This window comes from Malaclemys terrapin, chromosome 12 (genome assembly GCF_027887155.1).
Source record: "Malaclemys terrapin pileata isolate rMalTer1 chromosome 12, rMalTer1.hap1, whole genome shotgun sequence".
Lineage (NCBI taxonomy): Eukaryota > Metazoa > Chordata > Testudines > Emydidae > Malaclemys > Malaclemys terrapin.
In genome coordinates, this window is record NC_071516.1 from 37,147,939 (window position 1) to 37,159,916 (window position 11,978).

Below are 11,978 nucleotides of genomic sequence, written 5' to 3' on the forward strand. Positions count from 1 at the left end.
GTGATGATGAGGTTGAGTATTGGATTAACTCATTGTATTCCTTACAGTGGTATCAATCAAAAGGGAACCAACATTTGACATTCCAGACACCAGAGGTGTTGTAACCAAGAGGAGTCCCCCAATTTAAATGTCATTTGTCCACATGTAATGATGAGGACACCATGGATCAATATAAATGGAAATGCTGGTGTGGAGCTAAAATCGCTCTAGGGGCATACACAGGGAAATTAATTCTGACTGGTTTGCAGAATGTAACCCTACAGATGGTGTGGATGCCCATCTTGAAAAATCCAGACCTGAATTGGCCACAGCCCGGAGCTAAAAATATTCCCCGGTGGGCAAACGTGTGGGAGCCTTTATGGGAGCGGGTGCAACCGGCACTCTTTAATATGTCCTTTCAGTCTATTACATGGGTAGTCTGCCCCAGTGAGTGGTGGGTGGACCAGCTATATCCCAACTGCAGTACATCCAGGACATACAGAAAGGAGGATTATTGTCAACAATAAACATGGGAATGGAGCATGGAGCTTGGGGGAAAATTGGACAACTAAGCATTTGATGAGTCACAATGTGAAATTGCAACAAGAAATTAATGAATTGGTACAGCAAGTAGCTGCAATTGCAGATGGGTGGGGGGAAGTAGCAAAATGAATCTACAGATTGCTGATTGGACAGGACAATTGGTGAAATGGGCAGGAGATAGTTTTAGATGTTTGATGTGGGGAAAGGTGTGTATGGGAATGCAGAATGCTCAAGTAAACGATATTAATGAATGTTATGAGGGACACATGGTTGGGACAGTGGTCATCAGTTTTAAATCATGGAACTAGCCCATACCTATCAACACTTGCAAAAACATTCCCTTCCACATGGAAAACAACATCGCCAACCTGTAAGGCTAGCACTGTGATACCCTGGGAGGGAAATGCAACCAAAGTAGTCCCCATGAGCCGACGGGAGTGCAGGAAAAGGGTGGGATTTGATGGGAACTCTTGGGGGATCAGTGGGTAGGATGAATGGTATAAATTGGACCATAATTGAATAAAACAACTGTGTATTCAGGGGGGAATATATGGATATGGCCCACCCCAATTGTGTCAGAGAAACAAAATGAGTGGCCCATTGCAAAGGGGGGACACTTAAATGTTATGTATATGGGATATGGAGTTTTCTCCTGGGAATGCATGTAACATTCCTGCAATGTAACACTAGAGGGAAGAAACACCCCATCACATAACCGAACTGCATGCACCTATAAGCTGTTACCAGGATGATAGTGCACAAATGGGTCAGTGGAACAAATTGTTGTGAATAACCGGACCAGCGTGTACTACCCCATCCCACACCAAGTGGTCAAGTTGTTTTGGAAGATATCAAATTTTACTATTGACATTGAATGGACTTATAATATGGACAAAAGTGCACAAAAATTGCAAGAGCTGCTCACCACAGCAGCTGACAATTGGACACACTTGAGATGTATGATTCAGAACAATGCTGAAAGAATTCTAGCCCTGTCGAAGAAGTATGAGCAGTTCCAGTGGTGTTGGCCAAAATGATGGACTATATTTCATTGGGCAGGACATTCAATATTGCTATGAATTATCATGACACTTGGCCTACTATTAAGTGTTGCTTTTGCAACACTTAGAAGGCAGTGGGCAAGGGGGATATGGTAGCGAAATCAAGAACAGCCATCAATTGTAACATATTTGTAAATAGTAGTAAACCCACTCATAGTGTACCAGACAACCTGGACCCAACATTCCTGGGCCCACTATAATGGGAAGCCTGAGACACTGATTGGAATAGTGCAGAATGCCTGTACAAAGGAAGGTTCAGAGCACTAACTAGTACTAGGACCTGTGGGGCACATTGTAGGGATATTAAAGAAAGTACTAACAGTTATTCCCCCAAGTGATAGTGACCCCCCAATAATTTGTCCCCCACACTTTAAAATCCAACAGTTTCACCAAGTACAAAAATCTCTTGGGTCTTCTGTTAAAACTTGTAAGCTACTGTCTGTAGAAACCATTGATTGTATCTGTCCTGTGAAAGATACTTTATCACTATGTAAAACTTACAAACAAGTTAATTGACTTTGTTCTTGAAGTAACTGATATAATGTAAACAAATGCTATAAGCTGTTAAGTGACTTTCACTTCATTGTAACAGCAACTAGGGTCCTAGGAACAGACCCCCACCTTCTGTGACCCTCTGTGGTTAAAAGGCCGGGAGTCTCAAATGAATTAGCACACACCCCGAAAGTGGTGGAGACAGTAAATTAAAATACGGTTAAGATATGAAATGTATGTTGATGAATGCTTGATGTACATGAATGGTTAGGGAGGTGCCAGCCTAGAAAGGGAGTATCCATCAGCCGAAGAATGTGTAAAATGAACCACCAGAACCCCCGGAGGGTAAACTGGGATCCACCCCATCACCTGGAAGGATGAGAAACACAAACTTTGGACAGTTTGGAGCCACGAGGAATGTGCCCAGGAATGTGCCATCTGCTGATTGAGTCAGCAACAGCAGAATGAAACAGCTCCCATAGACTAACATAGGAATTAATTCCTATAAGAATGGACTCTCAAGACTGAGGATTTTGAGTCTCTGGTTCTGCTGCCAACCTCCAGGAGCATCAGGTGCACCTGACACAGACTCGGCTCCATCCTCATGACCAAGATACCTGGCCAGTAACTTGGCATGAGCAACTTCTAGGCTGGTAACTATAACACCTATGCAGAACTTGAATGAATGATTGTGTGAATATATATATATATATATATATATATGTGTGTGTGTGTGTGTGTGTGTGTGTGTGTGTATAAGGAATAAGTAGTGATAGGAATAAGTAGTCAAACAACGTTGTTTACTTTTATCTTTTGCTTTATCATTATATTTACAATAAATGTGGCATCTTTGTCTTATCCCTCTTAATAAGATCCTGCTGGTTTTTATTCTATTGGTATAACAACATCGATCAACAGCACATTCCATCTTGATACCTGTGGCCTATGTGACATACTCAGGGCCATACGGGTAGTATATATATTGTGTGCATGTGGCTCATATAACACAGAGAGAGCTGCATATGCAGCACAGAATGGTAAATAGGTTGAGAATCACTGCTCTAACCCCACCTAAGGTGGCAAGAAACCAGGGTGAGAGAGGGGAGAAAAGGAGAAGGAATTAGATGGAGGAGACCCCACCTAACTTCTATCCTAGTGGTTAGGGATGTAGCAGACCCCTCTTCAAGTGCCTGATAAGGAAAAAGATTTTAAAAAGGGATCTGCTTCCTCCCGTGTGGGTGCCCTAGCCACTGCGGTATGGGATACCTGACATGTGTCTCGCTCAATCTCTCCTAATCGATCCTTAGGTCTTTGTGCATTGTGGCCCCACTGGGGATCACACGCATTGTCTACAATTATTATTATTATTGGAAAATCCTACAGATATTAATAGGAATGAATCCTATAAGATACAACAGATATTAAACAGGATTTTCAACACAATACTCTAGCAGAACTACAGAATGTAAGAGACAAAGATGTTCTTTTTTATAGAACTAGACAAATCCCCAAGTGTTATAAACAGACCATAGATCCAATGAAGTCAGTGGGCCAGATTAAAGAGATATTGGCCCACAGAGAGACAGAAGGCATGCCTAGCTCTAGACCCTGGTGCTTCTAGCACTCACCCTAGATGGAGAGCCTTGACCTAGTCCCCTTTGCTCCAGTGTCTCTTCTACCCAATGGGGATCTGGCCTTCTGAGTTCAATGGAGCCACACCGATTTACACCAGCTGAGGCTTTGACCCAAACTGTCAGTCAGATACCTGAGCTGAGAATCTCGAAAACACAAGTTACTGACAGTTCTATGCTCTTTGATTTTTTTTAAATAAGATCAACACTACTCGAGAAACTTGAATTTTCCCAGTAATTTCCCAACAGCTGTTTTCATCTCTGAATTTTTAAGGCTGTAGATGATGGGGTTTAACATAGGAGTCAAGATGCTGTACTGGATAGAGAACATTTCATCCACAACCATGGAGGAGACTGAGCTGGGTTTTGTGTACTGGACAAAACTGATCAGGTACCATAAACCAACCATAATCAAGTGGGAGCTGCAGGTGAAGAAGGCTTTACGCCTGCCCTGTGCCGAGCGTATCCTCAGGATAGTGGTGATGATGTGAATGTAGGAGATCAGGATGAAGAGGAAGGAGCTTGATCCAAGTATCACAACAGAAGTGAGAAGCACCACTTGATTGGTGAAGGTATCGGTGCAGGACAGATGCAATAGGAGAAGGAGCTCACAGCTGAAATGGCTGATCTGATTGGGGCCACAGATGTGCAACCTGAGGACTAAACCTTTGTTAAGCAGGGCATTTATGAAACCTATTGCCCATGCTCCACTGTGGGGATGTATCATCCCTACACCAACCTAATGAAAAGTTCCATGAGGAGGTAAGGGTCACGATGGGACACTTGCAAGGTAATAAATCATGGCCTTATGTAAGGCCCCCCTGGTGGTCTAGGATTATATAAAATGATCATGGCCTTATGTAAGACCCCCTGGTGGTCTAGGATTATATAAAATGATCATGGCCTTATGTAAGGCCCCCTGGTGGTCTAGGATTATATAAGATGATCATGGCCTTATGTAAGACCCCCTGGTGGTCTAGGATTATATAAAATGATCATGGCCTTATGTAAGGCCCCCTGGTGGTCTAGTATTATATAAGATGAGGTAAACAAATCATGGCCTTATGTAAGGAATGGTTGAACCAATCGGAGTGGGGCTATACATGTGATAAACACATGATTCTCCTTCTTGTCCAATCCGTAGATGTGTGATTATAGCCTAATTGTGTTATGTAATGTTGAGAAAAACTATAAAAGAAAGCTTGCAATAAACAGAATTCGGATTCAGCCTGCAACCACATTGGTCGTGCGTTTTATCTGCTCCGCATGGAACCCCACAAATGGTGACCCCGACGTGATTCGGCTTGAACATCAAGGCAGCCAGGACTTTGCCCAGAGTGAGCTAGCAGAGATCATACTAGACACAGCCGCCAGTGGAGCAGGGATCAACGTTCTCAAACAGTAGACCCAACAGGTGTTGTCTCAAAAGCTGAGCAAAGAGAAAGCAGATCCAACCAAAAAAAAGGATCTGAGTGGTCAGACTCTATGTCATCTCTCATGAAGAAACTGGAACAATTGAATTTAGATATTGAAGAGGCTCTCAGTGCTGGCTCTTCTCCTTCCAGCACTCCTTCTACCAAAAAGCGCAAACAGCCGTGCCCTGTTAAGGTGGAAACAGGCCTTCTTCACAGAGATCATCAGAGAAAGGGAATCTGTGGGAATAAGAGGGCAGGCTACCAAGATTTAGATGGTTTGCCAAGCTCAGTGTCAACTGGAGCACGACCAAAAACTGAACATGGTTTAAGAAAAGGCGGAGGTGGCAGCCGCGGCAGGAGGTACCGGAGGATACCGGCTCCTGGTCGTCCGAGAGAGACGTTCGTGAGCTCACAGCCGACTGAAGCGTTCGGTAAGAAAAGGCGGAGATGGTAGCCGCGGCAGGAGGTACCGGAGGATACCGGCTCCTGGTCGTCCGAGAGAGACGTTCGTGAGCTCACAGCCGACTGAAGCGTTCGGTGAAAAAAGGCGGAGGTGGCAGCCGCGGCAGGAGGTACCGGAGGATACCGGCTCCTGGTCGTCCGAGAGAGACGTTCGTGAGCTCACAGCCGACTGAAGCGTTCGGTGAGAAAAGGCGGAGGTGGCAGCCGCGGCAGGAGGTACCGGAGGATACCGGCTCCTGGTCGTCCGAGAGAGACGTTTGTGAGCTCACAGCCAACTGAAGCGTTCGGTAAGAAAAGGCGGAGGTGGCAGCCGCGGCAGGAGGTACCGGAGGATACCGGCTCCTGGTCGTCCGAGACAGACGTTCGTGAGCTCACAGCCGACTGAAGCGTTCGGTGAGAAAAGGCAGAGGTGGCAGCCGCGGCAGGAGGTACCGGAGGATACCGGCTCCTGGTCGTCCGAGAGAGACGTTCGTGAGCTCACAGGTGAGCGGCTGCTTTTAATAAAATGGGCTCTGCTTTGTCTGCAAAAAAAAAAAAAAAAAAAAAAAAAGTAGTCAGGTGGCTAGTAATTGTCCTAATGTTAGTTGGACCCTCCTATAGGCCTTATTTAAGAAAAAGGGGGGAGGTGTGGGGATGTATCATCCCTACACCAACCTAATGAAAAGTTCCATGAGGAGGTAAGGGTCACGATGGGACACTTGCAAGGTAATAAATCATGGCCTTATGTAAGGCCCCCCTGGTGGTCTAGGATTATATAAAATGATCATGGCCTTATGTAAGACCCCCTGGTGGTCTAGGATTATATAAAATGATCATGGCCTTATGTAAGGCCCCCTGGTGGTCTAGGATTATATAAGATGATCATGGCCTTATGTAAGACCCCCTGGTGGTCTAGGATTATATAAAATGATCATGGCCTTATGTAAGGCCCCCTGGTGGTCTAGTATTATATAAGATGAGGTAAACAAATCATGGCCTTATGTAAGGAATGGTTGAACCAATCGGAGTGGGGCTATACATGTGATAAACACATGATTCTCCTTCTTGTCCAATCCGTAGATGTGTGATTATAGCCTAATTGTGTTATGTAATGTTGAGAAAAACTATAAAAGAAAGCTTGCAATAAACAGAATTCGGATTCAGCCTGCAACCACATTGGTCGTGCGTTTTATCTGCTCCGCATGGAACCCCACACTCCACTCACCAGCAGAACACAGATCCCTTTGCTCATGGTGTCCATGTAACACAATGGGTCACAGATGGCAGCGTAGCGGTCATACACCATTGCTGAGAGAATAAAAATTTCAACACCAGCCGGCAGTAAAATGAAGAATATCTGGGCAAAGCAGCCATCAGCAGAAATGGTTTTGTGCTCTACTAGGAAATTCACCAACATCTTAAGGACAATGGCTGAGGAATAGCAGATAGCGACAATGAGACAGGAAGAAGTACATGGGGGTGTGAAGGTGAGGATCAGTCCTTATCAACAGTATGATCACCACATTCGGCACAAGGGTAATTACATAAATAACTACAAACACCAGAAATAGGAAAATCTGCATCTGTGGGTCACTAGAAAGTCCCAGGAGAATAAATTTGGTCACTTTGGTTTGATTCTCCATTGATGCTGACTCAGGAAATCTGACCTGTAAGATTGGGAAAAAATAATGAAATTAACACATAGAAGTAAATTGAAATGGCCTGTCGAAATCATCTGACCAAAAGGATAAATGTAAAGCGAGGCCGACTACATCCTATAAAATGTGTGCTGTAAATAGACAAAATGGGCTAGTTGCACAGAAAGACTTTGGCACCTACCTACCACTTTAGGTGCCTAAATCCCAGAATCAAGCCCCACTGGTATTCACAAAAACCCTGCTCAGCTGTGACATTGAGGGACCCCTATAACTGCCCCAGTCTCTCCTATTGAAGCTGTTCCACTGTGGTTAAATAATAAAAGAGGCTTTGGAGCAGAAGGACTGGATACTTGGCCTTCTGTATTGGAGGGTGAGCACTCTAACCACCAGCATATACAGTCATTCAAATGAGTTTGTGCCTGAAACTTACGTTCCTTTGAAAATCTGACCCACTGGCACTTCTGGCTCAGTGTCCCGCAAGTCTGAATATCAGGCTGCTCACACATAAGAAAATCTCTCCTGCCCTCGTGGAAGCGAGTGGCTATTTTGGCATTGATTTTTAGTGGAACTGGGAATGAAGCCAGTGTTCTGTCCAATATCACATCTATGTTTAACTCTGAATGCCTCCCAGAGACATACTAAATCTTTTCCCCATTATCAGCTCATCAGACAAACACCCAAGGTCTTGTGTTAGAATGTGAATGTCACCACAGGCAGATTCTGTGCTAAGTGAATTCCAAAGCTAAGTGCCTGCTCCAGAAAATGCCCTGAAACCCCCTAACACACACACACACACACACACACACACACACACAGGCTAACACGCACCAACTGATCTCATTTGTTGTTGTGGTGAGAGAGCAAAAGTAGCTGGGTTGCCAGCCATGGCCCCTGTGTTGTAACTGACTGTGCGGGAGCAGACTGCTGCATCCAGGCAGAAGTCAAGGGGACCCTGCAGACAGATCCACCCCTAGACAAGTGGGGCAGCATCTGGTCCTTTGAAATTTAAACAATAGAAAGATTACAAGTAATAAAAATATGAATCAACTCACCTGCCTTTTAAACATGGATCATACATATGGTGAGATCATTCTGACCTGTGATTTTCTCTTTCTGTTTTCTTAGTTTACCTACTGATGTATGGATTTGGCTACCTAGCCTGTCTATCTGCATCTGGAATCAGCATCTCCGGACATCCAATGTGTCTATGTGTAACCATTCTGCCAGGCCGAGTTGATAGCAGCAAGGGCCGGGTTCAGTACATAGGGGTCCCCTCCCAACAACGTAACGCAAAACCAGCTCAAGCCTCCACCCAGTGACCTGGGAAAATCTTACACACACCCCTGGGCGCCTCAAAGACAAAAGCCAATGTCTGTAAAACACAAGGTCCATGCACTGCTAAAGTCCAGTAAACCCAGCTTCCTCTTACCAGGTCATCCCAAAGTTGTGGCCTTGGTGCAACTGTTTCATGGGGGTCATAGAAGTCCTATTTCAAGGACTTAATTGGCCATGTGCTGACTCTGCTCATGGATGACTGTCACTTTGCATGAACACAGACATGTTACAACTTACCACGGGGATTCCTTTAGATCACGGGTGATTTGTGGTGCTCTAAAGAAAGGCAGATCATCCCTCTATGTTAGGGCTGGGGGACACTGACTAGGATAAAGAGATGGGGAAGAATGCGATGCTTAGATTCATAGATTCTGATGCCAGGAAGGACCATTGTGCTAATCTAGTCAGGCCCCCGGTATAGCAAAGGCCAGAGAACTTCTCCAAAATAATTTCTAGAACATATCTAGGATGCTGCCCACACTATATATATGTCCTGTGGATGAATATAAAGTTCAAGTCAAGCACGTGTGTTTTATCTGACCAGCCTGATCCAGCACATCCAAAACACAAAGGTTATAATTTTCAAGGCTACCAGAGGGTATGATTTCCAGCAGTGCTTAAGGCTGTTAGCTACCCACCTCCCATTGAATTTCAGTGCGAGTTGGGCACCGGATTACCTTAAGCTCCTTTGTGAATCCCAGGTGGAGTCTAACTCCCTTAGGCTCTGTCTGGCTGTGAGAAAGGATCAGGCCAAATTCTCCCATCACTTTCACTGAGGCAAATCCCGAATTGCTGCATTGAAGTTGTTGGAGAGAGATCAGTGCAAAAAACTGGCGTGAGTGAACTATCCAGTCAGTCGTTTGTCCTTCTGTTAACCACACTAGTCAGGGGCTGAGTCCTGCACACCCTGAGATGGGCCTAACCCTGAAAATCCTTACTCATGTGAGTAGGTCTGCTGACACCAGTGGTTTCATTGATAACAATGAGATCACTGGGGTAAGAAGTACTTTCCTCAGTAAAAGCTGGCAGGGTCAGCCCACTGAATAGTTCTTAGTCAGGAACTGCTGATTGTGTCAGGTATTCAGCTGCTATAGACTGACATAGCTCTGTTGGTTTACACCAGCTGGGCATTTTATCCCTTTGATCTTAGTGGAGGTGGACCCACTGTCTGCACTGGAACTATGCAGATTCACACAAGATGGGGAACTGGCCCCATTGGGAGGTATGGCCAATTTGCACCCGCTGGGGATTTGGCCCATTGAGGTAAGGGGAGCTATTCCTGATTTAGACTACAGAAAATGAGAGGGAGGGGGATCAGGCCCATAGACACAGACATCTCTAGTTTTTGAAATAAGAATGCCTAGCAAGGTTCACGTGGGATTCTCAAATAGGTTAAGTGCCAGATGGGGAAGGTGAAGCACAGAATCCCAACCCACTGCAAGTACCTGGCAGTGCTGTGAAAAGAACCAAAGGACTGAAAAATTTCTTATCTTGTTCACTATGGAGTCCAGCTCATAGGTGCCGACTCAGTGGGTGCTCCAGGGCTGGAGCACCAATGGAGAAAAATTAGTGGGTGTTCAGCACCCACCGTAAGCCAAGCTACCCCCCACCCCCGTTCCCCCAGCACCTCTCGTCCACCCGTCGCCCCACGGATCCACTCCTCCCCCTCCCTCCCAGCGCCTCCCGCCCACCGCAAACAGCTGTTTCATGGTGTGCCTGGGGCCCCAGGAGGGAGGGGGAGGAGCGGTGATGGGGCGAATGCAGGAGAGGGGGAGGTAAGAGAAGGGGAAGAGGTGGGGTGGGGGCAGAGCAGGGGCAGAAAGAGGAGGGGCAGGGGCGTGGGCCTGGGGGAAGGGGTGGAGTGGGGATAGGGCCTGGGGCAGTGAGGGGGTTGAGCACCCCCCGGCTAGCGGGAAAATCTGTGCCTATGGTCCAGCTGCTAAATGCAGTGGTGTTCCCCTGGGATTAGATCAGTGGTTTGTTTTGTTTGTGAAAAGGAAAAAGGGAAGAGAAAAAATAAATGAGAAAAGAAAAGAATATTTTGACTCTTTTATTGTTATATTGTGAAAACTTGACATAATAAGGCATGCCATAGAGTGCACACTACTGACATGTCATGACATAATGTTAAACTAATAATGGAATAATAAAGTAAATTGCAAAACAAACATTACATTTTGAAGTGGAGTTTTGATTCCCCACCTCCACAACAAATGGTTTGAAATGGGTTTGTTTTGCAATTTCCATTTCAAAAGACATTTGGAAAATAATTGTTTCCGCTATGATTTGGAATGAAAACAAATGTCAAAATATCAACATTTCCCACTTGATTTCCCCTCACTGCTTGCCTAAATCAATTATATCCAGGGCATTGGACTAGGGTGACCAGATCTCCCGATTTTATAGGGACAGTCCCGATTTTTGGGTCTTTTTCTTATATAGGCTCCTATTACCCTCTACCCCATCCCGATTTTTCACACTTGCTGTCTAGTCACCCTATGTCCTACTGAATGCCTTTCTCAATATTTCTTTAATGTCTTTGTTCCTTAGCGTGTAAATGAAAGGATTAAGTAATGGTGTCATGATAGTGTTCAAGAGGGTGACAACTTTGTTCATTTCCAGTGAGTTCTGTTTGGATGGCTTGACATACAGAAAGATGGAGCAGCCATACCATATAACCACGACGGTGAGATGGGCAGAGCAAGTGGAAAAGGCCTTTTGCCAGGCTTGGGCAGATGGGATTCTCAGGACAGTGGAGATGATGTAAATGTAGGAGACCAGGATGACAGCACAGGACCCAAGGACGACAATAAAGCAGATAGTAATATACACCATCTCAATGAGGCGCGTGTCTGTGCAGGACAGCTCTATCCAAGAATCTACATCACAGAAGAAATGGTTGATGATGGTAGAGTCACAGAAGGACAACCTGGTGATCAGAAACGCCAGCACAGAAATAGTCAGGAAGCTACTTGCCCATGATCCAAGAGCCAGCTGAATGGACAACGTGCTGTTCATGATGGAGCTATAGCGCAATGGGTGGCATATGGCCAGATAGCGATCATAGGCCATGACGGCCAGAAGTAGATATTCGGTGCAGCCGAGGGAGAAGACAAAGTACATCTGCAGGATGCAACTGGGGAAGGAAATGGTTTTGTTTTTGGACACTAGGAGAGCAAGAGTTTTGGGAATGTAGCCCGTGGTGAACCAGATGTCTAGGAAGGAGAGATTGCAGAGGAAGAAATACATCGGGGTGTGCAGGCGGCGGTGGGTCCCCACTAAGGAGATGATGGTGATGTTTCCCATCAGCGTCAGGAGGTACATGAACAAGAAAAGCAGGAAGAGAGAGATCTGCACGTACCAAGAGCCAGGGAACCCCAGCAGAATAAATTCCCTCACATTGGTCTGATTTCCCTTCACCAT

The 11,978-nt window shown here is 45.5% G+C and overlaps 1 protein-coding gene and 1 pseudogene across 1 annotated transcript; both read right to left on the reverse strand.

Annotated features, from left to right (window-relative positions):
- Positions 1-3,914: 3,914 nt before the first annotated feature.
- On the reverse strand, positions 3,915-7,205 carry LOC128847045 (olfactory receptor 2F1-like; annotated as a pseudogene).
- A 3,846-nt stretch (positions 7,206-11,051) lies between these two features.
- On the reverse strand, positions 11,052-11,978 carry LOC128847083 (olfactory receptor 287-like). Its single transcript, XM_054046415.1, has one exon. It carries the CDS (start codon positions 11,976-11,978, stop codon positions 11,052-11,054), a length of 927 nt encoding a protein of 308 aa, XP_053902390.1.

Coding starts and splice junctions, on each gene's coding strand:
- LOC128847083 (XM_054046415.1), bottom strand. CDS start 11,978: ATGGTGAAGGGAAATCAGACCAATGTGAGGGAATTTATTCTGCTGGGG.